General features: G+C 42.4%; 1 protein-coding gene, 1 non-coding gene and 1 pseudogene across 5 annotated transcripts; all 3 read right to left on the reverse strand.

Annotated features, from left to right (window-relative positions):
• Positions 1-1,121: 1,121 nt before the first annotated feature.
• LOC142846750 (WD repeat-containing protein wdr-5.2-like) lies at positions 1,122-2,075 on the reverse strand (annotated as a pseudogene).
• On the reverse strand, positions 1,591-22,009 carry Tipin (TIMELESS interacting protein). 4 transcript variants are annotated; one of them, XR_012910000.1, is made up of 9 exons: positions 21,930-22,009; positions 16,273-16,408; positions 14,966-15,038; positions 14,651-14,726; positions 11,418-11,540; positions 11,152-11,215; positions 5,557-5,763; positions 2,021-2,255; positions 1,591-1,644 (listed from the first exon to the last, which is right to left on the reverse strand). XR_012910000.1 is itself a non-coding variant. In XM_075965534.1 (8 exons), the coding sequence occupies exons 2-8, from the start codon at positions 16,400-16,402 to the stop codon at positions 2,092-2,094; spliced, it is 837 nt and encodes a 278-aa protein (XP_075821649.1). In that variant the 5' UTR covers positions 16,403-16,408; positions 21,930-22,009; the 3' UTR covers positions 1,867-2,091. The 4 variants fall into 4 exon arrangements, 3 of the variants coding, with proteins under 3 accessions (XP_075821649.1, XP_075821650.1, XP_075821651.1); XM_075965534.1 differs by lacking the exon at positions 1,591-1,644 and having other exon boundaries at positions 1,867-2,255; XM_075965535.1 differs by lacking the exon at positions 1,591-1,644 and having other exon boundaries at positions 1,867-2,255; positions 16,273-16,403; positions 21,930-21,996.
• LOC142847453 (small Cajal body-specific RNA 14) lies at positions 9,519-9,653 on the reverse strand. The gene has a single exon (XR_012910205.1).
• Positions 22,010-27,886: the final 5,877 nt, after the last annotated feature.

Here is a 27,886-nt window from a genome sequence, read left to right on the forward strand (position 1 = left end):
AGGCACATCTATCCAACAGATGTCCGGGGCTTCAGAACCCACATCAGCAGCCACAGACCAGGCTGACTTGGCTCCATAGAGATCTGTTGTCTATGCAGGCTGCAGCAGCCACAGCTAACCCTGAACCTCTCTGCAGCCTGTGCCTCTGTCCATCAGCCTGACCCATCTATCTGGACCAGAAATATCCATAGAGCCTCTGCACTGTTCCATGGCAGGCCACTCTGGGTACAACCAAAAGTCGTAAAAATACTGTGCAGCTCTGAGTCTGGCCATCACCTCTTCCCAGTCCTGGTCACACAAAAGCCAGGACAGAGGATCCATTTGGGGCAGGGACTAAGCTGGTAGGCTTAGAGGCCAAGGCAAGAATCTGTACCTGCTGGGATAAGTACCACATTGAACTCCTCCCTCCTACACAGATGACTCATGCAGGGAGAGGACCAGGAAGTCTGTCCAAGAGTTCCACTCTTTCTCAACTGAGGGTCCCCTTCTAAAAACAGTCAGTGCCCACAGCAACAATTAGGGAAGAGGCACAGCAGGGATCCATCTTCCCAGAGACCTTTCCAACCCCTGCCCTAGAAGCCAGGTATGGATGGGATGAGCTCCCATCCCATCAGAACTCAGGGTCACAGAGGGTTCAAGCCCACCTTTTATTACAGTGTGTGTAGCTTACTGAGTGACACCAGAAAGACAAGGGGACACCATGCAACCACTGAGAGGTCAGTGTTGACCTATGAACTCCAAAAAAAACAAAGGGACTTGACACAGATACAACTTAGAACCTTTCTGTTTCCAGAAATTCCTGGAAACACACTGGGTACTATTACAGTCAGGCCAAGGCTGGAGGCAGGGAGCAGGAGTGGGGCTGTAGGTCCTGCTCCAGTGTGTGCACTGGACAACACAATACCAAAAAGATACAGAACAATTATTGGGAAAAACAACCCCTGATGAGCTGAACTCACTCTTGTAATAAAAAATTAAAAATTTGTGGCCTCTGAGCATAGAACAGACCATGAACTCCCCAGGCAGGGACAGAATTGGCAAGAAATGTCACAGTGGCTATCAAGACTCGGTAGTGTGCACTCCCCTGACCCGACATCTTCAGAGAGAAGGCGCACCAGGCCTGTTGCCCCAGCCTGGCCCCACACCTCTGCCCCCCATGCATTTCTTGCCAATCCAGGCGGCTTCCTGAAGTCTCTTGTAGAGTCAGGACTTAGCACTCATCTTCGACAGTTTGATGGTTTTGTCATTCTCTAATGCTGCCGAGGCATTGATGTTCTGTTGGATGACAAGCCGTGGAAATCACAACAACTGTGTGACCCGGCAACTTCTGCACAATCTTCTGCACAACTTCTGCAGGATCTAGATGTACACCAGGTTATCTTCAGAACCAGACACGATCCCCTCCCCAGCTGTCATGGAAAAGTTGGCAAATATGCAGTACTTCTCGTTCTTGTGGCCAGTGTCTTCAGGCACTTCCCCTTGCTGTAGTCCCAGAGCTTCAGTGTGTTGTTCAAAGTTGCAGCCAGGATATGTTTGCCATTTGGAGAGAATTTCACGAAGGACACTGGAGGATTGTCATCATCGATGAATGTCTTCAGGCACTGGCCAGAGGCAATGTCCCAGATGCAGCAGAGGCCATCATAGCTACTGGACACAATCAACGATCCATCACAGTTAAAATGACTGGCTGACTGGGTCCAAACAGGCACGCAAAGTCTTGAGACACTTCCCTGTCTTCACATCTCTCAAATACTGAGTTATTTGCAAAATATTTATTTCTTTAAAAAAGACCTTAATAGTCAGTGCATATTTACATTTTAAAACATTACCCAGTTTAGTGAGAAATAATTCAGTGCAAACTGGAAGCAACTTATAAAGTCAAATTTATACAGTACAGCAAAAAATAATAAATAGACGTACTAAAATAAGTAGGAAACACAATTATAAATAGTCACTGTATTTTAAGCAGGAATCCATAGAAGTTTTATAACTTAGACTTATAAAAAGTAGAAAAACTTACAAATAACCCCAAACTCTGCAGGATTCTGTTGTGGAAGTCTGGCTACTTGGAACATTTCTGGTTAGTCCAAGTTAGAATGGTTCCTCTGCTTCAAACTGTTCCTCTTCATTTGTATTGGCAGAAGGAACACGTGGAGCATCTGCAGTATCTGTGTTTAATCCACCTGAGTCTTCTTGATCCTCACCAGTACTGCTCTCTTCCACTGTCTGTGCCCAGGATGTGCTCACTATCACATCTGAGAGAAGAATCATAGCATTATTACTCATTATAAGCAACTGATACAAACTTGATAAATGCAAATCTCTCCAAAAGCTTACTTGATAGAAACAAATCTATAATCCCCCTAATTATCACCACTAAAGTCTAAATATAAACTAGTTTTTACATGCATAAAACACTTAAAATGCCAAGGGCTCCGGGAAAGTAGCTCAGTTGTAGAATCAATACAGATTAGCGAGTGTGAGGCCCTGGATTCAATTCTGGCACTCTCTCATACAAAAGTTAAGGGGCCTAAATGATACTACATTCAACTCTTCCATCTTACTCAAGTATAACTTCTCATTCAAAATAAAACTAGAAAGAGAGGGGCTGGAGAGATGGCTCAGTGGTTAAGAGCATTGCCTGCTCTTCCAAAGGTCCTGAGTTCAATTCCCAGCAACCACATGGTGGCTCACAACCATCTGTAAAGAGGTCTGGTGCCCTCTTCTGGCCTTCAGGCATACAGACAGAATATTGTATACATAATAAATAAATATTAAAAAAAAAAAACTAGAAAGAGATTCAAAGAAACCAGAGGCAGGGCAGGCAAGATGACTGTGGATAAAAGTGCTTGCTGTCAAGTCTGACTGCCCCAATAGTGGAAGGAGAAAACAGACTCCCAAGTTGTCCCGACTTGTATGCTGTGGCACATGCAGGAGTACACACACATCCACACACAAACACAATGTCAAGACAAACGCAATTAGCTTTATGTCAGAGACCTATGGTAAAGAAAATTTAAGCCAAGGATGATGGCACATGCCTATTCAGCACTAAGAACCCTGTCTGGGGGAAAAAGAAATTTTTAAGATACCTTTTTTTTGGAGGGGGAGGAAAAGTGATAGTTTATTTAGTGGGTTATGGAGGGGAAAGGGACGAAGGGGGCGCGGAGGAGGCAGTAGTTACCTCTTCAGAAGAGGGACAGAAAGAACGCTAAGATATTTTTTTTAATATTTGGTCAAATTTTAAATTATATAATATAAACAGAAAATGTTCCTTAAATCCCTATTGTCAAGTGTATTTTGAGATGGCAAGAAGCCACTGCTTCATTACATTTTTGTATGATTTTTAATATTTATTATTATTTTTCATTATGTGTAAGTATGTGCATGAGGGTACAGGAGCCCCTTGGGGTCAGGGTCATCAAATCTTGAACTACAGTTATAAACAGTGATGAGACACCTGACGTGGGTACTGGGAACCCAATTCTGGTACTATGGAATTGCAGCAAGTATTCTTAACCAATGAGGCATCTCACCATCCCTTCATGATTTCTCACATTATAAGATGAGATTTATCTTAACTGAAAAATCAAGACTAGGTTACAACATTCACTTGAGAACTGTTATATTGGATGAAACATTTTACAACATGGTATTTACTTATTACAGTTCTTTTTTTAGGTTTTTATTTTTATATGTACATGTGTCTGTATGCACACAAGTGTGTGGGTGCCCAAGGAGGTCAGAAGAGGGCATGGATCTCTTAGAACTGCAGTTATAAGTTACTATGAACCACACGATGTAGGTGCTGAGACCCAAACTTAGGACAGGAGCAGGAGTAGAAAGTGCTTATTTTAACTGCTGAGCCATCTCTCCAACCTCCTCTGCTATAGTTCTTATTTTTTCAACATAAAAAGGAAACTGGATTAGAAACAGATACATTCCCAACTTTTGTTTTGAGAAAAAGGCTTTCCTTTGTAGCTCAGGCTAGCCTAGAACTATGTAGCCCAAGATACCCTCGCTTACACTCCCTGTTTCAGTTCTAGTAAGAGCTGCTGGGTGCCACTAAATCTAGCTCATAAGCTTTAATTTTTAATTCTCAATAACTTCATACAATGTATAATTCTTTTAAAATACAGTTTTGAGGGGAACTAGATAGAGTACCATATGGCAGCTCACAACCACCTGTAAACCCAGTCCCAGAAGATCTGACATCTGACACCTTCTTCTGGCCTTCATGGGCACAAAACACATGTGGTACATAAACATATATGCAGGCACAAGACACTCATACACGTAAAAGAGTAAAGTAATAATTTTTTAAATTTAGTATTAGAGCTGGAAAGATGGCTAAGTAAAGAGTACTTGGTGCTTTTGCAGAGGACCTGGGTTCTAATCCCATACCCACATGGTGTTTTAACAACCATCCATCCATCTAGTTCCTGGGGATCCAATGCCCACTTCTGACCTCTGAAGGGAAAAGGAACAAAAACTGTGCAGACTGCCAGCAGCAGTGGTAGCACACGCCTTTAAATTCCAGCATTTGGGAGGCAGAGGCATACGGATCTCTGTGAGTTCGAGGCCAGCCTTTTCTACAGATCAAGTTCCAGGACAGCTAGGACAACACTGAGAAACCTTGTCTCAAAAAACCAAAATGAACAAATAAAATAAATTAAAAATAGAAATGGAAAGTTTAAGGCAATTTTTAAAAAGTGGTAAAGATGATACAGATAAGAAAACTATAAAAAGTACAACTCACAAAAGTGGGACAATGTAATAAAAAGCATTTTAGTAGCTAAGTGGAGCTCATACCTTAGGAGGTGGAGGCAGAAGATCATTAAGTGGGTAAGTGGGAAGTTAGTAAATTAGTAGAATCTAAACTCAAAATTAAAATATAAGGGCTGAAGATTCAGTTCCTTGAAAGAAGACTGCTGTGTGAGACCCCATTTCAACCTCCAGTGTCCACCATCCCCTAAAAAGGCATGTTAGTATCCTATTTACCTCACAGAAAATTACTGCTAATTCTCAGTTAGTACAGAACACACTGGATTTATTATTCAAGGTCTGGCTAGGTTACAGATTAGTTTAAGCCTAGCCTGGGTAACCTATAGAGATCCTGTCTTGGAAAAAAAAGGGGGGGGGGGCATGTGTGTGTGTTGAGGATATAGCTCAGTGGTGTAATAATGCCCGTCTAGCACGTGCAAAGTGCTGGGTTCAATTCCCAGAACTAAAATGTATTGACTCCATAATAATACTTTTCCTAATTATGATCCTAAAAATATGTGTAGCATACTTTAAGAGAAGAAGTCAGAGAAGAATATATTGTTGGATTTGGTATTCTAAGAGTTATCCAGAAAACCGTCTTAGACTTAAACATTCCTTAGGATTCCAAACAGCAAACACACATACACTGACACACTCTCTAAAATATACATAAACTAACATCACTTTTCTATTCCTAGAGGTATTTTATTTCAAGAGATAGTAAAGAAGTTAAAATTTCCTACATGCCCTTGATATTATATGGTAGCTCATAAAAGCCAGCATAAAATTTACCATTTTCTAGGGACTGGCTATTACTCAGTAGCTTTGCCTGCCTTCTTTCCAAGGCCAGTTGTTTATTTCTCTCAATCCTCTGTTGCTGCTCTTCTGTTAGACTTCTACTTGATTCAGAAGCCAACTTCTTGCTGTCAAATGAGCTTGTCAAAAAGGGATCAAATCCAGCTGCAGTTGCATCGAGGTTATTAGTTTCTTCAACTTCATCTGTGGCAGAAATAAAAAGTTAATACAACTGTACTATTAGAGGAGTTAGAGAAAGAACAGCCTTCAACCACAGTTTAAAGTGGCAAATGGCCTAACCATAAACAATTTGTAAGGTACGAGAATGTGGCCAGTACAGGCTGGGTCAAGTAAGTACAAGAAATATTTACAAATCACTCTTACGGTGAGCTGCAAGTTACACCAAGTGGACATACTAAATATGTAAAAGGAGTCTGGGGAGGCGGCTTGGTTGGGAGAGCATGCAAAAAGCCCTGGGTTTGATCTCCAGTGCTCAGTGAGGTGGCAAACTGCTGTAATCCCCACACTTGGAAGATAGAGGCTGGGGTTATTATCATCAGTAGTTAGCTCAGTCAGCTTGAGAAATAGAAGACTCTGTCTCAAAAATAAAAATACATAAAGAAGTTCAAATGCGTAATTCCAGCACAACAGAGGTAGAGGCAGGCAGAGGAATGAGAAGTTGAAAAGTTCAAGGTTCTGATATTTAGCAAGTTTAAAGCTACCCTGGGCTACTTGAGACCTTTTAAATTTATTATTATTGTTATTATTTTGTTTTTTTGATACAGAGTTTCTCTGTGTATCTTTGGCTGTCCTGAAACTAGCTCTGCAGACCAGGCTGGCTTTAAACTTAGAGATCTACCTGCTTTTGCCTCCCTAGTACTAGGATTAAAAGTGTGTACCATCACTGCCTGGCTTGAGATCTGTCCTAAAAATAAGGAAAGAAAGACAAAACCGCAGGAGAATCAGGTAATGAATAGGAGGGATATGATTTTAACAATGTAGTTGGAAAGATTTAAGTGAGTTGACACAGTTTAAAGAGGGTAAAAAAATTAACTATATTGATCCAGGGGAAATTCCAGCTTTTACTTTTTTTTTTTTTTTTTTTTTTGGTTTTTTTCGAGACAGGGTTTCTCTGTGGCTTTGGAGCCTGTCCTGGATCTAGCTCTGTAGACCAGGCTGGTCTCGAACTCACAGAGATCTGCCTGCCTCTGCCTCCCGAGTGCTGGGATTAAAGGCGTGTGCCACCACCGCCCGGCTCCAGCTTTTACTTTTAATAAGAATTGACCGACAATAAATCTATTAGAAATGTAAAAGTCTTAGCCAGGCAGTTGTGACACACCTTTAATCCCAGCACTCAGGAGGCAAAGACACAAACTCTTTGTGAGTTCAAATCAAAACCAGCCTGGTCTACAGAGCAAGTTCCAGGACAGCCAGGACTACACAGTGAAACTTTTCTCTCCAAAAACAAAAACAATCTAATAAGCAATTTCTTTGGAGAAAAAAATAATCAAGTGAATTAACAAATAAAGATGCATGATACACATTCAAAGTAGACAAATTTTAAATTACAGAAAGGAATAAAGGAAAAATATCAGTAACATTAACAAAATTTCCAGCATTTATGAATAGGCTTCAAAAAATGAAGACTAGGGGGGGCTGGAGAGAGATGGCTCAGAGGTTAAGAGCATTCCCAGCAACCACATGGTGGCTCACAACCATCTGTAATGGGGTCTGGTGCCCTCTTCTGGCCTGCAGGCATACACACAGACAGAATATTGTATATATAATAAATAAATTTTAAAAAAAATGAAGACTAGGGATGGGATCAATGGGTACTGATGCTTACTATGCACTAGTTCAGATTCCCGGCACTGTAGCGCAGGGGTAGGAGAAAAATGGTGAGACCTTTTCTCAAAAAATAATGTGGAGAGGCTGGGGAGGTGGCTCTGGTTTTTTGTAAATACACATGTGCAAAACACAAATAAAACAAGTCTAAAATAATGTAGAGAATGACAGAAGAAAACCAACATAGACCCCTCTGGCATGTATACATACATTTTTTTATTTACATTTTTATGTTTATGGGTATTTTGCCTACATGATCTATATACAACATATATGCCTGGTGCCCAAGGAGGCTAGAAGGAGAGAGTCTGATCTCCTGACACTGAACCTGGAATTACAGGTGAGCTGCCACATGGGTATTAGGTATGAACCATCTCTCCAGGACCCTACCCCAACTCCTTTTTAAAGAAAAGAAAAGAGGGGCTGGAGAGATGGCTCAGTGGTTAAGAGCATTGCCTGCTCTTCCAAAGGTCCTGAGTTCAATTCCCAGCAACCACATGGTGGCTCACAACCATCTGTAATGAGGTCTGGTGCCCTCTTCTGGCCTGCAGGCATATACACAGACAGAATATTGTATACATAATAAATAAATAAATAAATAAATATTTTAGCCGGGCGGTGGTGGCGCACGCCTTTAATCCCAGCACTCGGGAGGCAGAGGCAGGCGGATCTCTGTGAGTTCGAGACCAGCCTGGTCTACAGAGCTAGTTCCAGGACAGGCTCCAAAACCACAGAGAAACCCTGTCTCAAAAAACCAAAAAAAAAAAAGAAAAGAAAAGAAGGGCTAGAAGTTTGGTATAGTGGTTCACACCTAAATCCTAAGCAATTGGGATGCTGTGGATGGAGAATTACCACAAATCTGAGGCAAGTCTAGGCTACATAGTGAGTTCCAGGTCAGCCTAGGCTACAGAATGAAAAGACAATCTCAAGAAAAAGAAATGAACAAAGAGCGGCTGGGGGAGAGAGTAGCTCAATAGCATTGCACTTGCTTGTCATGTGCAAGGCCTGGTTTAATACTCAGTCCCAAGCAAGGAAGAGAGAAAGAAAAAGAGACTCATTAAGCACAATTCAAGTGATTCTAATTTCTTTTTGGATGTGTGCATCTTTGTGTGTAAAACCAAAATATGAAACATAAATCTAGCAGGGCAGTGGTGGTGCACGCCTTTAATCCCAACACTTGGGAGGCAGAAGCAGGAGGATCTCTGTTAGTTCAAGGCCAGCCTCATCTACTGAGCTAGTTCCAGGACAGGCTACAAAGTGACACAGAGAAACCCTGTCTTGAAAAACACAAAAACAAAACAAAAAAACACAATTACTTAAAACCAACAGTTCTCATTCTGCCACTCCCAACCTCTTTGGCAGTTGAACGACCCTTTCACAGGGGTCACATATCAGATATCCTGCATATCAGATATTTTACATTAAAATTCATAACAGCAAAATTACATTTACAATTACAGGAGCAATAAAAATTTTATGGCTGGGGGTCACCACAACACGAGGAACTGTATTTAAGGGTCACAACATGAGAAAGGTTGAGAACCACTGATTTAATCCATAAGAGGATTCTGTACGGAATCCACTATTACTCACCATATATATTACTAGTTTAAAAAAAAAAGTATGGGGGGCTGGAAAAACAGCTCAGTGATTAAGAGCACTTGTTGCTCTTGCAGCAGACTGGAGTTTGGTTCCCAGCACCTATGCTCACAACTTCCTGTACAAACCTCTTAAGCAAAGAGTAGGTACTTAAAGGAAACCTTTTGAGAGCATGTATGCAAACTCTGGCAGATTCCTGTAGGCTTTGATAAATATGGGCTTTGATATTGAAGAGAGAAAAAAAGAAACAATCTAACGCCAAACCAAGACACAGCAGAGGGTCTCCACTAGGCAGAAGATCATCAAAAGCACGCACACATAATTAAAAATAAATGTTAGAAAGCTTTAAGTCGGGCAGTGGTGGTGCATACTTTTAATTCCAGCACTTGTGAGGCATAGACAGGCAGATCTCTGCGTTTAAAATCAGCCTGGTCTATAAAGCAAGTTCTAGGACAGTTAGGACTGTAACACAGAAAAATTTGTGTGAAAACCCCCTAAAAAGTTTTTAAAATATTTATGTATGGAGCCATCGCACAGAAAATCTGATAACTATACAGACTCTGTCGGCAGGAACCAACTGTTTTGATGTATGTGACCGTCTATGGTTGCATTGTACAACTAACAAATGCAATCAATGCCAGAACAGTCACGTAGGTCTTCCTAAAGTTCTATAGCCACGGATCTGGTTCTATTGAATTTTTTTTTCTTGCATACCCCAAGTTAATCTCAAACTCACTATGTTATCAAGGATGGCCTTGAACTTCTATGTCTCCTATTTCCACCTCCTAAATGCTGGAATTACAGACGTGTGTTACCACACGTAGCTCAAGAGTCTACATGTTGCCGGGCGATGGTGGCGCACACCTTTAATCCCAGCACTCGGGAGGCAGAGGCAGGCGGATCTCTGTGAGTTCGAGACCAGCCTGGTCTACAGAGCTAGTTCCAGGACAGGCTCCAAAGCCACAGAGAAACCCTGTCTCGAAAAACCAAAACAAACAAACAAACAAAAAAAAGAGTCTACATGTTGAATGGGATATAAAATTCTATCAACAAATTATTCTACCTAACTTCCCAGAGATAGGTTTTCTAATGGTTTATATGCATATGAACACTCTAGTTTGATCGGTAGTTGTACTAGCAAGAACTATAAACGATCAATGAAGTCAGCAGGTTCTCAAAACAAGCTTCACAAACTTTAGTCAATCCCTGGAACCCACATAATGGAAAAATCAACTCCAGAAGTTGTCTTAATCTCCACACACATGCCATGACACAAGAGCACAAAAACAATATAAATGTTAAAAATTTCCCTATTTCATAAATATTTTCTATAACATGTCTAATGATACAATTGTATCCTTTTTTGATTGTTTATGCATCTAAGTCAGGGTCTCAGTATGTATCCCCCTCTATACTTGCTCTTTATGCAAACCAAGCCTTGAATTCAGAAGGCTCTGCCTGCCTCTGCTTCCTGAGTGCTGGAATTAAAGGTGTATGCACCACCCTGCCAGGCTACAATCATATCTTTAGGAAATAAATTTCAAGAAGGAAGGAGTCAAGGGAAGGTAACATGAACATGAAAGAAGTACAATGATATACACATAAAAATCTCATAACGAAGCATATTCTTTTGTGGGGGAGAAGTTGAGACAGGGTCTCCCTCTATAATTTTGGCTATCCTGGAACTAGGTTGACTAGGTTGGCATTCAACTCACAAAGATCCACCCGCCTCTGACTCCTAAGTGCTGAGGTTAAAGGCATCTACCACTATACATACCTGAAACTCATTCTTTCCTACACTAACTAAAACTAATAAAAAAAGAAACAAGTATCAAATGTAACCATTACTGGGCTAAAGAGATGTCTTCATGGGTAAGGGCACCTGCTGTCAAGCCTGAAAACCTGAGTGCAATCCCTGGGATTGACAAGGTAGAAGGCTGTCCTCTGCAGTCTATCCCCACATAAATAAATAGGAGCTCATTACACTCACACCTAACTACATTCTACATTTACCAAATTCTAGACTTAAGTGTACTGTAGTTACATAAACATGGGTTAAGGTCTCAGTTGTGTATATATAATCTCCTACTTCAGTTATACCCATTTCTAAAAGCTAAATTGTGATAAAGTAAATAAACTTGTAATTACCATTATTGTTAACAAAATCTTCATGTACAATAGGGAGATCAAGTCGAATTCGTTTTAAACAGGTCTGAAAAAAAAGACATTTTTCCACTTTTATCAATAAGTTAGAGATGAAACAACTACTTATTTATATCTGAGTTATTCTTCAAATAATGACTATTAATTTTCCTGTCTAACAAGACAGATTTCAAAAGAAAGAGCCACGAATAGCAATTCAGCCTCCTTGTACTACGTAGACTGTGAATGACATTCACGATAATCACACTTACCTGAACCTCCTTTTTATTTCCCAGGTTTTCAACTCTGTCAATAAAATCTTCAAATTGCAGTTTGGGGAATAGCCTATGTGCCCAGTGCTCCATGTGTCTGATTAGCGTTTTCAAGTCTTCAGCCTGACACATAAAAATAAAAATGCTGAACAGAAGACTCAATCTCACAGCTGACCCTGTCAGCAGATTTTAGCATTTAAAGGCAATGCCAAAGTCACCGCTGTCATATTTATAAGGCTAAGAAACTTATAGAAAGAAACAGAAAATTCTAAAGCTTGGAAGACCACAATCTCAGAAAGTGTTAAGAATACAGATTTTGTTGTAGACACAGATTTTTAGAAATTAGAAGAAAATATGTATGTATGTATGTGTGTGTGTGTGTGTGTGTGTGTGTGTGTGTGTATGTATGTATAAAATAGGACTGGGAAGACAGTTCAGATGGTTAAGAGCCTGGAGAATAAGGCTGAGAACCGATGTTTAAACCCTAGCCCCACATAAAACATCCCTGTATAGTGGCTGAACTAGATCCTTATGTCAACTTGACACAAGCGAGAGTCACTGGCGAGGAGGGAGCCTGGCCTGAGAAAATGCCTCAATAAGATCAGGCCTGGGGGGCTGGAGAGGTGGCTTCGTGGTTAAGAGAACTGATTGCTCTTCCAGAGGTCATGAGTTCAATTCCCAGCAACCACATGAAGGCTCACAACCATCTGTAATGAGATCTGGTGCTCTCTTCTGCCATGTGGGCATACATGGAGGCAGAATGTTGTATACACAATAAATAAATAAATCTTTAAAAAGAAAAAGATCAGGCCTGTAGGGTATTTTCTTAATTATGTGAGAGGGCCCAGCCCATTGTGGGTGGTGCCATCCCTGGGCAGGAGGTCCTAAGTTCTGTAAAAACAAAACAAACAAAAAGACAAAAACAAGCTGAGCAAGCCAGGGAGAGGAAGCCAGTAAGCAACACCCCTCCACAGCCTCTGCTTCACCTCCTGCCTCCAGGTTCCTGACTTCCTTTGATGATGAACAAAATGGAAGTGTAAGCCGGGCGGTGGTGGCGCACGCCTTTAATCCCAGCACTTGGGAGGCAGAGGCAGGCGGATCTCTTGAGTTCGAGACCAGCCTGGTCTACAAGAGCTAGTTCCAGGACAGGCTCCAAAACCACAGAGAAACCCTGTCTCGAAAAACCAAAAAAAAAAAAACAAAATGGAAATGTAAACCAAATAACAACTTCCTCCCCAACTTTCTTTTGGTCATGGTGTTCCATCACGGCAACAGAAATCCTAACTAAGACAGTGGCAGAGCTCTGCAGTCCTAGTGCTGAAGAAACAAAGACTGAGGCTCACTGCACAGAGCCTGAGGAAGCGCACCTGAAGCTGACCTCTGGCAACAACACACACACACACACACACACACACACACACACACACACACACACACACCCCGAGGGGAAACAGCAGTACAAAGTTAGAACAAAGCTGCCAGGCATGGTGAAACACAGTTTTGATGCAAGCACTGGGGAGGCAGAGGCAGGTGGATCTCTGAGTTCGAGGCCAGCCTGGTCTGCAAGAGCTAGTTCCAGGACAGACTCCAAACTACAGAGAAACGCTGTCTCAAAAAACCAAACAAACAAACAAAAAAGAACTAGACACTGGTGAGTGTCTTAGAGACACATGATCAACAAAAGCAGTGTTAATTATCAGGAAACTTAAAATGATTCTTTAAGAGAAGGCAAAGTAAATTTTATTCTTGTAAACTATAAGGTACAAATGTGGGCTTAGAGACTCAGACTAAAGCCATGTTAAACATGGGGGTAAAAAAAAAATGAGACACACAACATTGTTCTTTTAATTCTTCCAAGTACCTTTTCTATTCACTATTTCTCAGGGGTTACCACAGATTAACAACAGTATCTGTGATATATGCATCATAGTAGACCCAGTTTCACTTATTTTTAAAAACATAAAAGCTCTAAAATAAAACAGGTGTGATGACATAAGCCTTTAATCCCACCACTTAGAAGAGGCAAGCAGATCTCTACGAATTTAAGGCTGGTTATTAGTCACTGTTCTACTGCTCTTAAGAGGCACCATGACCACAGTCACTCTTAATCAATAAATCAATAAATAAATAAATAAAAATTAAGGGACTGGAGAGATGGCTCAGCAGTTAAGAGTACTTACTGGCCACTCTTCCAGAGGTCCTGAGTTCAATTCCCAGCAATCATATGGTGGCTCACAACCGTCCATAATGAGATCTGGTGCCCTTTTCAGGCATGCAAACAGAACACTGTGTACATAGTAAATAAATCTTTTTTTTTTAAAAGCATTTAAATGGGATCTCGTTTACAATTTCAAAGGTTTAGTCTATTATCATCATGGCAGGGAGCATGTTGGCATGCAGGCAGGCACTAGAGCAGTGAAGGGGCCTAACTTAACATCAGTACAGCCATGACAGGCTGCAAGCTAGCAATACTGGGACTAGGCCTCACCCTTACAATGGCCTGGCATGCAGGGACCAATCAGATTGAGACAGACAAAAACCAGACATTCCAGAACATTAAGGACAGCTTACATAACTTGTATATGGGTTGCTAATTTCTTTGCAGTTACGACAAGATTCCTGTTGTCCCACTCCTGCCAGTCAGGAGTTAAAACCCCATCTGAATCTGGAATTTCCCTAACCCCCCATCCTTTACTCCTTAATAACCCTGCTACAGCTGAGCTCGAGGATCTCTGATCTGCCTGCTATGCTGGAGCCTAAGGAGACTGCAAGCTCGAGCTTGCAATAAAGGCTTTTTGCTTTTGTATATGAACTCGGACTCCTGGTGGTCTGTGGGGGCCTCATGACAAAGGAATAAACATTAGTAGCTGAGAGCTACATCTTGATCCACAGGCAGAGAGCAGGACTGAGCCTTCCACGCGCTTTTGAAACCTCAAAGCCCAAAGCCAGGGACAAGGCCACATCTCCCAATCCACTAATCCTTTTAAATAGTGACACTCCCCAATGACTTAAGCTTTTAAATATGAGGGGGTGGCATTCTTATATAAATCACCATAGCTAGTCAGGGCTAGATAGTGATACTCTGTCTCAAATTAAAATAAAATACATAAGTAAAAGTCTAAAACAAAAACCAGGGCCGGAATGTACTCCAGGAGTACTGTTTAGCACAAGTTCAAGAACTTGCCTAGGACCCAATGTCCAGTACTAAGAAAGAGGAATCAAATGTTTCTTACCTCATGACCTTTCCCCTTGAATTTTATCTTATCAAACATATGCCTTAAGGCTGGAAGCCCTCTCTCTGAAGTTAATCTGTGAAAACAAATATATTTGGAATTTCAGATTTTCTAGTCGTGACAAAACCAAGACCACAAGAAAAAACATTTCCTCCCCAATCAGAAAAAAAAAGAAAGAAAAAAAATGTTTACGGGGGGGGGAATAGTTGTTGCTTACAAACTATCTGATTTCTAAATTGTTCAACCAAAGCTTACAACAGTTGAAGAAAAACACTGTGTGGAAAACTTTAAATGTATGAGAGTAAATGTCCATACCTAGTAGCATCTAGCTTGGGTAGATTCCTTTTAACTGTTCTCCTTGGTGGTACAGGAACAGGTGCTCCACTCCCTGATTGTAGTGAAACAGACAGAAATTTAGTGTTTAAAAATTTAAGGCCTGGGCCCTCAAGATGAATCAGTGGGTAAAGGCATTAGCCACCAAGCCTGACTACTTATGCTCAATTCCCCCATACCCACATCGTGGATGGGACAACTGGCTCCTGCAAGTTGTCCTCTGACTTCCATATACACATACAATGGCACCCATATGCCCACAAACATTCAGATACACACAAATAAATAAATGCTATAATTTTCTAAAATTCAAGTCTTATTTACAAAATATATCAGGGCTGGAGAGATGGCTCAGTAGCTAAGAGCACTGATTGCTCTTCCAGAAGAGCTGGGTTCAATTCCTAGCACCCACATGACAGCTAACAACAGTCTGTAACTCAAAGATCTGACACCCCCACATAGACATACATGCAGGCAAAACACCGATAATTTCTAAATTAACCTGCTATCATTTCTTTTTTTTGTCTTTTTTTTTTATCTTTTCTTTCTTATTTATTAAAGATTTCTGTCTCCTCCCTGCCACTGCCTCCCATTTCCCTCCCCCTCCCCCATCATTTCTAAATTAATCTGCTAAAGTAGAATTGTGAGAACAAGGCTAACCTGGAATATATTATGAAACCTTGTCTTAAAAACCAACAAAAACAGGCTGGAGATGACTCAGGTATTAATAGCACTGGCTGCTCTTCCAGAGGATCCTAGTTCAATTCCCAGTACCCCCACGGCAGCTTACAACTGTCCGTAACTCCATTTCCAGGGGATCTGACACCTTCATATCAACGCACATAAAATAAAAGTAAAATAAATTATAAAATTTAAAACCAACAAACAAACCAGGCAGTGATGACACATGCCTTTAATCCCTGTACTAGAGGCAGAGGCAGGCAGATCTCTGAGTTTGTGGCCAGTCTGGTCTATGGAGAAAGTTCCACAACAGCCAGGGATATAGGGAGAAATCCTGTCTCAAAAAAACAAAAACCAGGGCTGGAGAGATGGCTCAGCGGTTAAGAGCATTGCCTGCTCTTCCAAAGGTCCTGAGTTCGATTCCCAGCAACCACATGGTGGCTCACAACCATCTGAAATGAGATCTGATGCCCTCTTCTGCCTGCAGGCAGACACACAGACAGAATACTGTATACATAATAAATAAATAAATATTTAAAAAAAAACAAACCAAACAAACAAACAAAGAAGCAAACTCAAGGGACATTTGTGAAATTATCAATACAGACCTTCATCAGGTTCAGGTTCTGCAGTATCTCTCTCAGGAGAGGCTGGAGGTGGGAAGGGAGGAAAGGTTTCATCTTCTATATGATCATAATCTGGTATTTCAAACAAGCCATTCTCTTCTTGCTCTAACATCCTTTCCTCCAGAAGAAAAAAAAAACAAGCTATTTTTATCCATCCCAAACAGCCTTCCTAACTGTCACACAATCTAATTTCATTCACAATGAAAGCCATGTTTCAATCACTTAAACCACATTTCAAATTCATCCAAAATAAAAAGTAGAGAAGACAGTAAATATGGAGGAAAATGACTAACCAGAACCAAGTAGTAATATAGTCCCTACAACTAAACGACTACATGGTTTTTAATATTGATATACAGGAGTGTTTTGCCTGCTTGTATGCCTGTGGAGAACAGAAGACATCAGACCATTAGGAATTCAAGTTATAGTTTGAAATACCTATCTATCTATCTATCCATACACACACACACACACACACACACACACACACACACACACACACACACATATATATATATATATATATATATATATATATATAGAGAGAGAGAGAGAGAGAGAGAGAGTTATACTACCAAGTAGATGAGAATCAAACCCAGGTCCTCTGGAAGAAGAGCCAGTAATCTAAATCACTGAGACATCATCACTCCAGTCCCCAAGTTACGAATTTTTGTTTTGTGTTTTTGAGACAGGATTTCTCTGTGCAATAGTCCTGGCTGTCCTGGAGTTACAAATTTTTATTCTTCCAGCATAGACATCCCTACTATTCCCTTTGCAGCTCTCAAGTGTGTCAAGGGCATTTAAGCTCATCATATAAAAAACTGAATAACTAAATGATCTCAATTCGGTGAGTGATGCCCATCAAGCTGTTCGAGTTAAAGACTTACAAGTCACCTTTGACACTTCCTTCTTGCACTCAATATATTCTGCCTATTTAATTTTCGAAATATTCCTTTAATATTTTTCCTTCAGCCAGGTGATCATGGCATATGCCTCTAAGTCCAGCACTCAGGAGGCAGAGGCAGGTGGATCTCTGAGTTTAAGGCCAGCCTGGTCTATAGAGCTAGTTTCAAGACAGCCAGGGCTACATTGAGAAGTCTGTATCAAAATGCATGGAGCTGGATGTGATAGTACACACGTTAAGCGCAGCACTAAGGAGGCAGAGAGACAGGCAGATCTGAGTTGAGGCCAGTATGATCTACATAGTAAGTTCAGGACAGCTACAGCTAGAGACACTGTCTTAAAAAAAGAAAAAAAAAATTCAGTGGAGAAAAACAATGTTTGCTAGGCATGGTGGCACCTGTAATCCTAGCATTTGAAAGAAAGAAAATCAAGAACTCAAAGTCAGCCTTGGTTACATAACAAAGTTCAAAGCTGGCCTGGACCAAGAGACCCTTTTTTTTTTTTTTTTTTTTGGTTTTTCAAGACAGGGTTTCTCTGTGGTTTTGGAGCCTGTCTTGGAACTAGCTCTTGTAGACCAGGCTGGTCTCGAACTCAGAGATCCGCCTGCCTCTGCCTCCCAAGTGCTGGGATTAAAGGCGTGCGCCACCACCACCCAGCTAAGAGTCTGGAGGGATGGGTCAGTGGTTAAGAGCACTAGCTCCTCTTCCAGAGGACCCAGGTTCAATTCCCAGCACCCACAGCCTGTAACTTAAATTTTAGGGGCTCCAACATCTTCATACACATGTATACAAGTATAACATGAATGCACATGAAATAAAAATAAATTAAAAAATAAAATTTTACTGGGCAATGGTGGGAAGGCCTTTAATCCCAGCACTCAGGCAGAAGCAGGTGGATCTAAGTTTGAGGCCAGCCTACTCTACAGATCCAGTTCCACGACAGCCAGGGCTACCCAGAGAAACCATCCTGAAAAGACTAAAAAACATACAAACAAAAGAATAAAATTTACGCCGGGCGGTGGTGGCGCACGCCTTTAATCCCAGCACTCGGGAGGCAGAGGCAGGTGGATCTCTGTGAGTTCAAGGCCAGCCTGGTCTACAAGAGCTAGTGCCAGGACAGGCTCCAAAGCTACAGAGAAACCCTGTCTCGAAAAAAAAAAAAAACTAAAAAAAAAAAAAAGAATAAAATTTATACCATGTCAACTTCACTTCATACCATATCTCTCATACTTTCTCCTTTAATTCCTTAAAAGAACAATTTCCACTGTAAAAAAATCTGGATGCTTGTTTGATAAAGTAATTTTTTATTTTGGGTTTTTTTTGGGGGGGAGGGGCGGGGGTTACGAGACAGAGTTTCTCTGTATAACCCAGGCTGTCCTGGAACTTGCTCTGTAGACTAGGCTGGTCTTGAACTCAGAGAACCACTGTCTTTGCCTCCTGAGTACTAGGATTAATGGCATGCACCACCACCTCCCAACAAAGAATTATTTTTACCTATGTGTTTGCCTGGGTTTGTATGCAACATGCATATGTAAATGTCCAAAGAAGCAAAAGGTGATATAAGCAGGTTTGAGTGGTGGAAAGAGAACCCAGGTCCTTTTCAAGAGCAGTAGATCTCTGACATTCACTGAGCACCATTTTTTTGTTGCTTGAAATAAGGTCATATATAGACTAAGCTGGCCTCCAATTCCTGATCCTCCCGCCTCTACTCCCCAAGTGCTAACAGTACCTACTTATATTTTGATTTTTTTTTTTTTTGGTTTTTCGAGACAGGGTTTCTCCTACTTATATTTTGAAAGCTCGTCCCTGACCCCTAATTTCTTTCAAATATTAACTATTACCTCATCAGGAAAACCTATCTCAAATCAGGAATGTTGAGACTTTCTGTAATCCCAAAAGGTAGAGGAAGGAGAAACAGAGTTCAAGGCCATCCTCAATTATTTCAAGGCCAGCCTGAGACTCTTAGACAGACTATTTAAATGTCCCTAAATTGAATAACAATACTGTTTGAGCACTATGGAAGCCCTAAGGACAACTTTCTGACTTTCATCAGCAAGAAATCAAATTCAAATCATCAGATTTGTACTGCAAGCACTGTTACCTGATAGGCCACCTTTATTGCCCAGAATCCTCTTATAACAATTAACACCACCGGCTGGGCGGTGGTGGCGCACACCTTTAATCCCAGCACTCGGGAGGCAGAGGCAGGTGGATCTCTGTGAGTTCGAGACCAGCCTGGTCTACAAGAGCTAGTTCCAGGACAGGCTCCAAAGCCACAGAGAAACCCTGTCTCGAAAAAAAAAACCAAAAAAAAAAAAAAAATTAACACCACCATACAGAAGTTTCACAGGAATCATCATCTCTCTACTAGGTTTTATTTAATGTTAGTCTCCTATAATGAAATGTACCTTTCTTAGAACAAAAGTCAGACAGGTCTCTTTGTGTTCCACTACTATATCCCAAATTCAGTATACAACAGATAATATATTTACTACAGGAAGGAAATAAAAAAGAATTCCAAATGATATACAGTATAGTCTCAATACTTAGAAGTCTAAAATAGAAACCCAGGAATCCAGTCTGGGCAAGAGTCCTTGCCTATACAAACACACCCACAATACACAATGCAGAGGTAGCTCAGTTGGTGGAAGGCTTGGTTAGCATCCACAAGACCCTGGGTTCAATTTCCAGTATGTCATAAACCAGATGCATGTAGCCGGGCGATGGTGGCGCACGCCTTTAATCCCAGCACTTGGGAGGCAGAGGCAGGCGGATCTCTGTGAGTTCGAGACCAGCCTGGTCTACAGAGCTAGTTCCAGGACAGGCTCCAAAGCCACAGAGAAACCCTGTCTCGAAAAACAAAAAAACAAACAAACAAACAAAAAAAAACCAGATGCATGTGTAGGGGTGCATTGGTTTGCAACCCCCAGCCCTCAAGAGGATCAGAAATTCAAAGTTATCTTCAGCTGGGCCAAGCCCAGACCAGTTTGGGCTACATGAGAATCCCCATCTTTAAAAATAAAAAGCTTGAGCTGGAGGTTGAAAACACAGGTCGCTGTTACAGAGGTCCTAAGTTCAGACGCCAGCACCCACACTGAATATCTCACTAACGCCTCTAACTACAGCTTCAGGGGATTTGACACCTGGCCTCATGTGCACTTATTCCTGCCTCACTCATTCTTAGAAAGTAAATCTCAAAAACAGTAAATTTCACCAGGCGGTGGTGGGGTACACGTTTAATCCCAGCACCGAGGCAAATTATCTCTGTGAGTTTAAGGCCAGGATGGTCTACAGAGTTCCAGGACAGCTAGGACTACCTGAAGAAACCCTGTCTCAAACAAACAAACAAACAAAAAACAAAAAAATACATAAATTTCCAAAGTTTCCTCCAAAACTAAACAATTTGGACTCAAACATGTTTAAAACACCCCAATCAGGGCTGGAGAGATGGCTCAGCGGTTAAGAGCAGTGACAGCTCTTCCAGAGGTCCTGAGTTCAATTCCCAGTAACTACATGGTGGCTCACAACCACCCATGACGAGATCTGGTGCCCTCTTCTGGCCTGCAGGCAGACATACAGGCAGAACACTGTATATAAAATAATATTTAAAGAATAAAAAAAACCCAATCAGGCGGGTGGTGGTGACTCCCGCCTTTAATCCCAGAACTCGGGAAGCACAGGCAGGTGGATCTCTGTGAATTCGAGACCAGCCTGGACAGGCTCCAAAGCTACAGAGAAAACCCAAAAACAAAAAGCCACCGATCTACAAAAACAAAACAAAAACCCCCAATCTAGATTTAACTTTTATTATATGATTTTTACTTATTACTGGTGTGTGTATATAATGTGAATGGGCAAGAGGAACCCTGGACTCAGGTCTTCCACCTTTCAATGAGCTCTAAGCACCATCTTTACCTGTGGAGCATCTAGCTGGCCCCAGTTCTAAATTCTATGACCATAAATCTATAAAAACAAAGCACTAACTCTGGATAATAAACGGCTAAGTCTTTGAGTAAGTTTTATGAACCATGGTTTTGGGGAGCAAAAAGAAAGTTACATAGTATGTTTAGGGCTAGAGACTGCAGCTCTTAGCCTAGCCCCCGACAAGCGCCCCAAGCCTCCAAACATCTAGTGCCATCCCAATGGGAGTTTGAAAACAGGACTTAAAACTACAATAACCAGCAAATAAACAATAAAGCACGAGGTGGGGCTTATCAGTACGCTCGTTTCTCTTGGCACACGGCAAGCGTCGTTCGCTAGGTGTCTTTCTCCCCTTGACAATATTTTTGTCTACTTCCCCCTCATGGTCCTCAAACTCCCAGAGAAGTATGGGGGTAACAAATTCAACATCCGACTGGCAACTCCTGCCCACACCTCTTACTAACCTACTTTATTTCCAGCTGTCAAACAAGCTCCTCACATTAAAGGACTCCGGCATCCTGCCTCACCCTGGGTGCCACCCCTAAAAATATCACGTCTCCCTTCCCTCTTCTCGAGGCTTCTCATCCTCCCTCCCGGCCAGTCCACTCCATTCACCCCCCCATTCTTCGTCCCGACGCTTGGCGCGAAGGGTGTGTGCGCGCGGTGGAGGCCCGCCATGCTCCCGCCCGCTCCGCCCGGTCCTCCTCAGCACAGCAGCCTAGCTCCTGCCGCCCCAGTTCCCGCGCCCCGCGCCGAAATTCCAGAACCTCCGGCGAAACAGCTTCTACCAGACTCCCTCACCGAACTGGGTCTCACCTCCAGCAAACGGCCAGACCGTAGACAGCGCGAACAGCACCTCTCGCGAGACTCAGGAACACACTCCGCGAGAAGAGCTGGAAAGTTTGGCGCCAACAGCGCCCGAGCAGCCTGGGCGGGGAGCCCCGCCCACCTGGGTTCGGAAGCCTTCTCTCTCCCACCCCCCCACCCCCCCACCCCCCCACCCCCCCCACCCCCCCACCCCCCCCACCCCCCCACCCCCCCCACTCCCCGCCAGCATATTTTCAATAGCAGGAAGCTCAGAATTCGTACTTTCTAGGCACTTTATTGGCCTTCGAAATAGGTCTCCGTTCTTAGAAACCGGGTGGTGGAAGCCGGGAGTGAGAATGCACGTCTGGAATCCCAGCCCTGGGGAAGCTGAGGCAGATGGATCTCTGTGAGTTCGAGGCCAGCCTTATCTATAAAACCAATTCTAGGCCAACCAGAGCTGTTATACAGAAAAACCCTGTTTCAAAATGCAAACAAACAGCAACAACAAGAATAAGATAAAGGTGCTAGAGAGATGTCTTAACCATTAAAAGTACTTGGTGCTCTTGCAGAGGACTCATTTGCTTTCCAGCACCGACATAGTGGTTCACAACCTTGTATAATATCAGAGCATTTGAGGCCCTTTTCTGGCCTCCAGAACACCAAGCATTCTGGTGGTTTACATACAAAAAGCCATGCAAATAAAAGACAGAGGGAGAGAGGGAGGGAGGGAGGGAGAGAGAGAGAGAGAGAGAGAGACAGAGACAGAGAGAGAGAGAGAGAGAGAGAGAGAGAGAGATTGATTGAGAGAGAGCACTGAGCAGTGGTGGTGCACACCTTTAATCCCAGCACTTGGAAATAGAGGATCTCTATGATCTCTATGAGTTCTAGGCGCCAGCCTGCTCTACAAAGCGAGTTCCAGAACAGCCAGGACTGTTTCACAAAGAAACCCTGTCTCGATCACCCCCTTCACCCCGCCAAAAAAAAAAAATGAGATGGTGAGAAAAACAACCCGTGCTAGCTTTTAACTCTGTACCCTCCGTGTTCATATACAAAATAAATAATAATAGAGCTGGAAGGAGCTAGAGAGATTGCTCAACATAGCTGGGCATTGGTGTCCCACACCTTTAATCCCAGCACCCGGGGAAGCAGAGGCAGGCAGATTTCTGTGAGTTCGAAGCCAACCTAGTATACAAAGCAAATTCTAGGACATCCTGAGAAACCCTGTCTGGGGTAGGGGGGAGCAACCCAAAAAATTCGAGGAAAAAGACCACAGACCCAAATCATCATGGCAATACTAATTAAAGCAAGCTTTTTTTTTTTATTCACATACACCTAAAAGTGGAGTTCAAGAGATCAGCCTTGGATGTGAGGAAAACAAGATTCTTGTAGTTCAGGGCTAAGGGGTTCCTAAATGATTTGATGGGCAAAATAGGCAAGGCTACGGGAGCAAGACATAGGCATAAAAATCTCAGTCTTCTAAAGCAAAGACATGATTGCTAGGTAGTTGATAACAAGTTAGTCATAATAACCTTGGAAACAAAGGTAGGGTTCAGGATAGCTATACCTTTTTGAAGCAAAGACATGGTTGCAGCTTCCTGGAACAGGCCGTACAGAGCCATTTACCCCTAAGGTTACAGGTGGGGCATTGCCCAACCTTGAGAAACAGATTTAATCATAAACAGGAATGGGCCTAGTTCGTCTTTACTGTAACCTGGCTTCTAAGTGTAAAATGAAGGCAGACTGAACCCAGGTAATATTCCTAAATCTGCATGGCTACTCCCAAACACCTGAAATTCCAGTTCCAGGGGCTCTGCTGCCCTCTCCTGACCTCTGGGGGCACTGCACACACCAGTGCACTTCCATGCAGATAGAAGTCATACACATAAAATAAAAGCAAATAAAATTTAAAAGTGTAATTAGAAGCCAGGTGATGGTACACACCTTTAACTCCACCACTTGAGAGGCAGAAGCAGGCAGATCTCTGTGAGTTTGAGGCCAGCTTGGTTTACAGAGCAAGTTCCAAGACAACCAGGAAATCCTGTCTTGAAAAATCAATAATAATAATAATAAACCAGGCAGTGGTGGTGCGCGCCTTTAATCCCAGCATTTGGGAGGCAGAGGCAGGCGGATCTTTGTGAGTTCGAGACCAGCCTGGTCTACAAGACCTAGTTCCAGGACAGGCTCCAAAACCACAGAGAAACCCTGTCTCAAAAAAGCAAAAAAATAATAATAATAATAAAACATGTGTGTAAAACATGAACATCTGTGCAGTGCTCAAAGAGGCCAGAAGAGGGCATTGTATCTCCTGGAACTGGGGTTACAGGCAGTTCACAACAGCTCACAACCTGAACCTGGATATTCTGGGAAAGGAAAAAGTGCTCTAGAATCAATCACTGAGCAATTGCTCTGGTATCATTATTTTTATTTTTATTTTTTTTGGTTTTTTCGAGACAGGGTTTCTCTGTGGTTTTGGAGCCTGTCCTGGAACTAGCTCTTGTAGACCAGGCTGGTCTCGAACTCACAGAGATCCGCCTGCCTCTGCCTCCCGAGTGCTGGGATTAAAGGCGTGCGCCACCACCGCCCGGCTATTTTTATTATTTTAATTTTATGTGGTGTATGTGTTTCCCTGTACCTGTACGTGCTGGTGCCCAAGATGTCCAGAAGAAGGCATAGAATTTCCTGACATGGAGTTATGAGCAGTTATAAACTACCATATGGATGCTGGAAATTGAGCCCTACTCCTCTGCAAGAATCGCAAGTGTTTTTGAACACTGAGCCATTTTCTAGCTTCATATTATTTGTGGGTTTTTGTTTGTTTTATTTTGTTTGGTTTGGGTTTTTATTTCTGTTTTTTGTTTTATTTCTTTGTTAGTTTGATGTTTTAGATGGGTCTCTCTATGTAGCCTTGGCTATCCTGAACTTGCTACATAGACCAGGCTTGCCTCAAGCTCACAGAGATCCACCCACACAAGTGCTGAAACTAAAGCATGCACCACCACAGCTGGCATAATTGGATACATTTCTTTCTGACCTTCATAAAATGATATCAAAGTGCATGTTTTCTGTTTGGGTTTATTTTTTCTTCCATATTTTGTTCTGTGGTACCTCCGCATTGTTTCCTATCAGAAAATTGTAAGACCTCTCTGTCCTGTCAGCCTGCTCCCCACTAACCACAAAGAGGCTTAATATTAATTATAAATGCTCCACTAATAGCTCAGGCTTGTTACTAGCTAGCTCTTACAACTTGAATAAACTCATTTATATTAATCTATATATTGCCATATGGCATTACCTCTCTTTCATCTTGTACCTCCTCTTCCCTTTCGTATCTCACTGGGGACTCCTCCAACTCCCCCTTCTTTTTCCAAGTGTCCTTAGTCTGGCTCTCTGGCCTAATCCTATTCTGTCCAGCTATTGGCCTGCCAACTTCTTTATTAAACTCATCACAATGACATGTGTTCACACAGTGTGAAGGAATATTCCACAGAAAACTTGCATTGTCACACCCTATACCACACTTTATCAACATCCCTTTTATTGATGGAAGGTTTCTTGTGCCCCTGTGTACAGCACTGCCCCTGACCATGTGTACGTATGTAATATATATGTTAATTTAAGGAACAAAGATCTGAAAAGACAAGAAGGAATGGGATCAAGGTCACAGATGGGGGATGGCCTTTGATTTGAGAGTGGGACAGTTCACTCTGATAGGAGTTTACATGTAGGTCATTTTAGGTTTGTGAGAGAAACCTAGGGGCTGAGAAGATGATCAGTTCACACCAGGGTTGAGGTTCTGTTGGATAAATGCAGTGGAAAGAAAAAGGTAAAGAAAAAGAAAAGAGGTATTTGCCAAAAGTGATACTAGTTCACGGGTCTGAAGTGAATGGGGGACTCAGAACCAGAGAAGACTGGGTGAGGGGAGAAGTTTAAGTGGATTTGACATCCAGTGGGGCCTCAGGTTTGTTTCTAGGGTTGTTGTGGGCAAAGGGTGGGGAGTTTGTGACTGTGCTGTTGGAGACTGTACCACCGATGGGTGGTACAGAGGCAAAGGAGTTTCTGTTCTCATAGAGACGCAACTGACCCAAGCCCCCATCGCTGCCACCCCATGCAGAATCTGAGGGGCCCTCCTGAGATCCCTACAAACTCAGTGAGACAGGTTCTCACCATCATCTAGGCTTCAGAACTTGAACTTGGACTCTTCTTTCAGTTACAATAATAAATCAGTAGATGCAGACACCTCATGTCGCTCCTGGGGGAGAGGTTCCTGGTACCTGGCCAAGCTTTCGTTTCTATAACCACGTTCCCCGCTTTTCTCTCCTTTCCATCTCTTCTGTGGCAAAGACCATTTTCCTCAGCTTTCTTAGCTTAGAGCCAGTTGACTCGTCCAGGATGGGAGTGGGAGGCCTGCGTGTGGGTGATCTGCCTCAAGCACGGGTGAGGATACAATGTTCTCCCTGTCGGGAACACTGCTCTCTCTAGCGGGACTGCCATCTATGAAGGCAATTAAATTGTTTTCTCCACTATCCCAGTAGAATTTGATTCAATGGGAATGGCTGAGGGGTTTTGTTTTCTTTGAAGGTCTCACTCTGTAGACCAGGTTGGCCTGGAACTCACAGAGGTCTGCCTGCCTCTAATTCCCGAGTGCTGGAGACAGCCATTGTTGGACCACAGCCAACATTTACAAATCCTATATAAAGCCTATATGTATATATTTTTTCATTCTATCAGTTCTGATCCTCTGCAGAACCCCAACATGCACTACTAACCTTCTGTATCTTTGAAAATCCTCTCATCTGCCCTTTGCCCCATTTCAGTTTGTGCTACCTAGAATGTCATGTGTAAACTGGAGAAATGCCTCAATAGTTAAGAACACTTGCTGCTCTCGCAAAGGACAGCCGCTCAGTCCCCAGCACCTAATCTGACTGCTCACATACACCTGGAACTCCAGCTCCAGGGATCTATTGGGGTTTGAATGGGGGTCATATATTTGAATGCTTGGTCCCCACTTGGGTGAACCCATTAGGGAAGGATTTGGGGGTATGTTTTGTTGGATAAGGTGTGTCACCGGGGGATGGACTTTGAGGTTTCAAAAGGCCCACAACATTCCCAGTTAATTTTGCTTGCCTCGTGTGTGGACCAGGATGTAAACGCTCAGCTGCCTGCCTGTCTGTGACCTTACTCCCCCATGTACCCCACCATGATGATGTTAGTTAGTTAGCTCTAACTAACCTTTTGAAACCGTAGGCCCCAAATAAATTCTTTCATAAGTTGTGTTGGCCATGGTGTCTTTTAAAGATTTATTTATTATGTATACAGTGTTCTGACTGTGTGTATGCCTACATGTCAGCAGAGGGCAACAGATCACATTATAGATGGTTGTGAGCCACCATGTGGTTACTGGTAATTGAACTCGGGACCTCTGGAAGAGCAGCCAGTGCTCCTAATCTCTGAGTCATCTCTCCACTCCTGGTCATGGTGTCTTATAACAGCAATGGAAAAGTAACTAAGACAGGCTCTGAAGCCTTCTTTTGGCTTCCTGTCCCCCGACCCATCACACAATAAGTTTTAAGAAATCTTTTTTTTTTAAACTTAGAATATTATGTAAATGGAATTGTAGAGAAAAAAACATGTTTGGTCTGTGGCTTCTTTAATTCAGCATGGCTACTTTAAGATTCACCAATGTTGTACATATCAATAGTTCTTTGATTGCTGGGGATGATGTTTTACAGATATGCCACAATTTCTGTCCTCAGGAATGCTAGGCAAGTTTCTACCACTGAGCCACATCCCCAACCACTGGTACATCCTTTTGTTTTACTTTTTTAAAGTTTTTGTTTGTTTGTTGTTATTTATTTATTTATTTTCTGAGGCAGGGTTTTTCTGTGTAGCCCTGGCTGTCCTGGAACTCACCCTGCAGACCAGGCTGGCCTTAAACTCACAGAGATCCACCTGCCTCTGCCTCCTCA

Source organism: Microtus pennsylvanicus, chromosome 3, assembly GCF_037038515.1.
Source record: "Microtus pennsylvanicus isolate mMicPen1 chromosome 3, mMicPen1.hap1, whole genome shotgun sequence".
Lineage (NCBI taxonomy): Eukaryota > Metazoa > Chordata > Mammalia > Rodentia > Cricetidae > Microtus > Microtus pennsylvanicus.

What these genes read in the sequence shown, in the direction of transcription:
- Tipin (XM_075965534.1), bottom strand. Translation starts at nt 16,402, where the DNA reads ATGTTAGAGCAAGAAGAGAATGGCTTGTTTGAAATACCAGATTATGAT. An exon ending in AGATTTTGTTAACAATAATG is followed by an intron (nt 5,764 to 11,151) that starts GTAATTACAAGT and finishes TTTCTGCCACAG; the next exon opens with ATGAAGTTGAAGAAACTAAT. An exon ending in TAGCCAGTCCCTAGAAAATG is followed by an intron (nt 2,256 to 5,556) that starts GTAAATTTTATG and finishes TTCTTCTCTCAG; the next exon opens with ATGTGATAGTGAGCACATCC.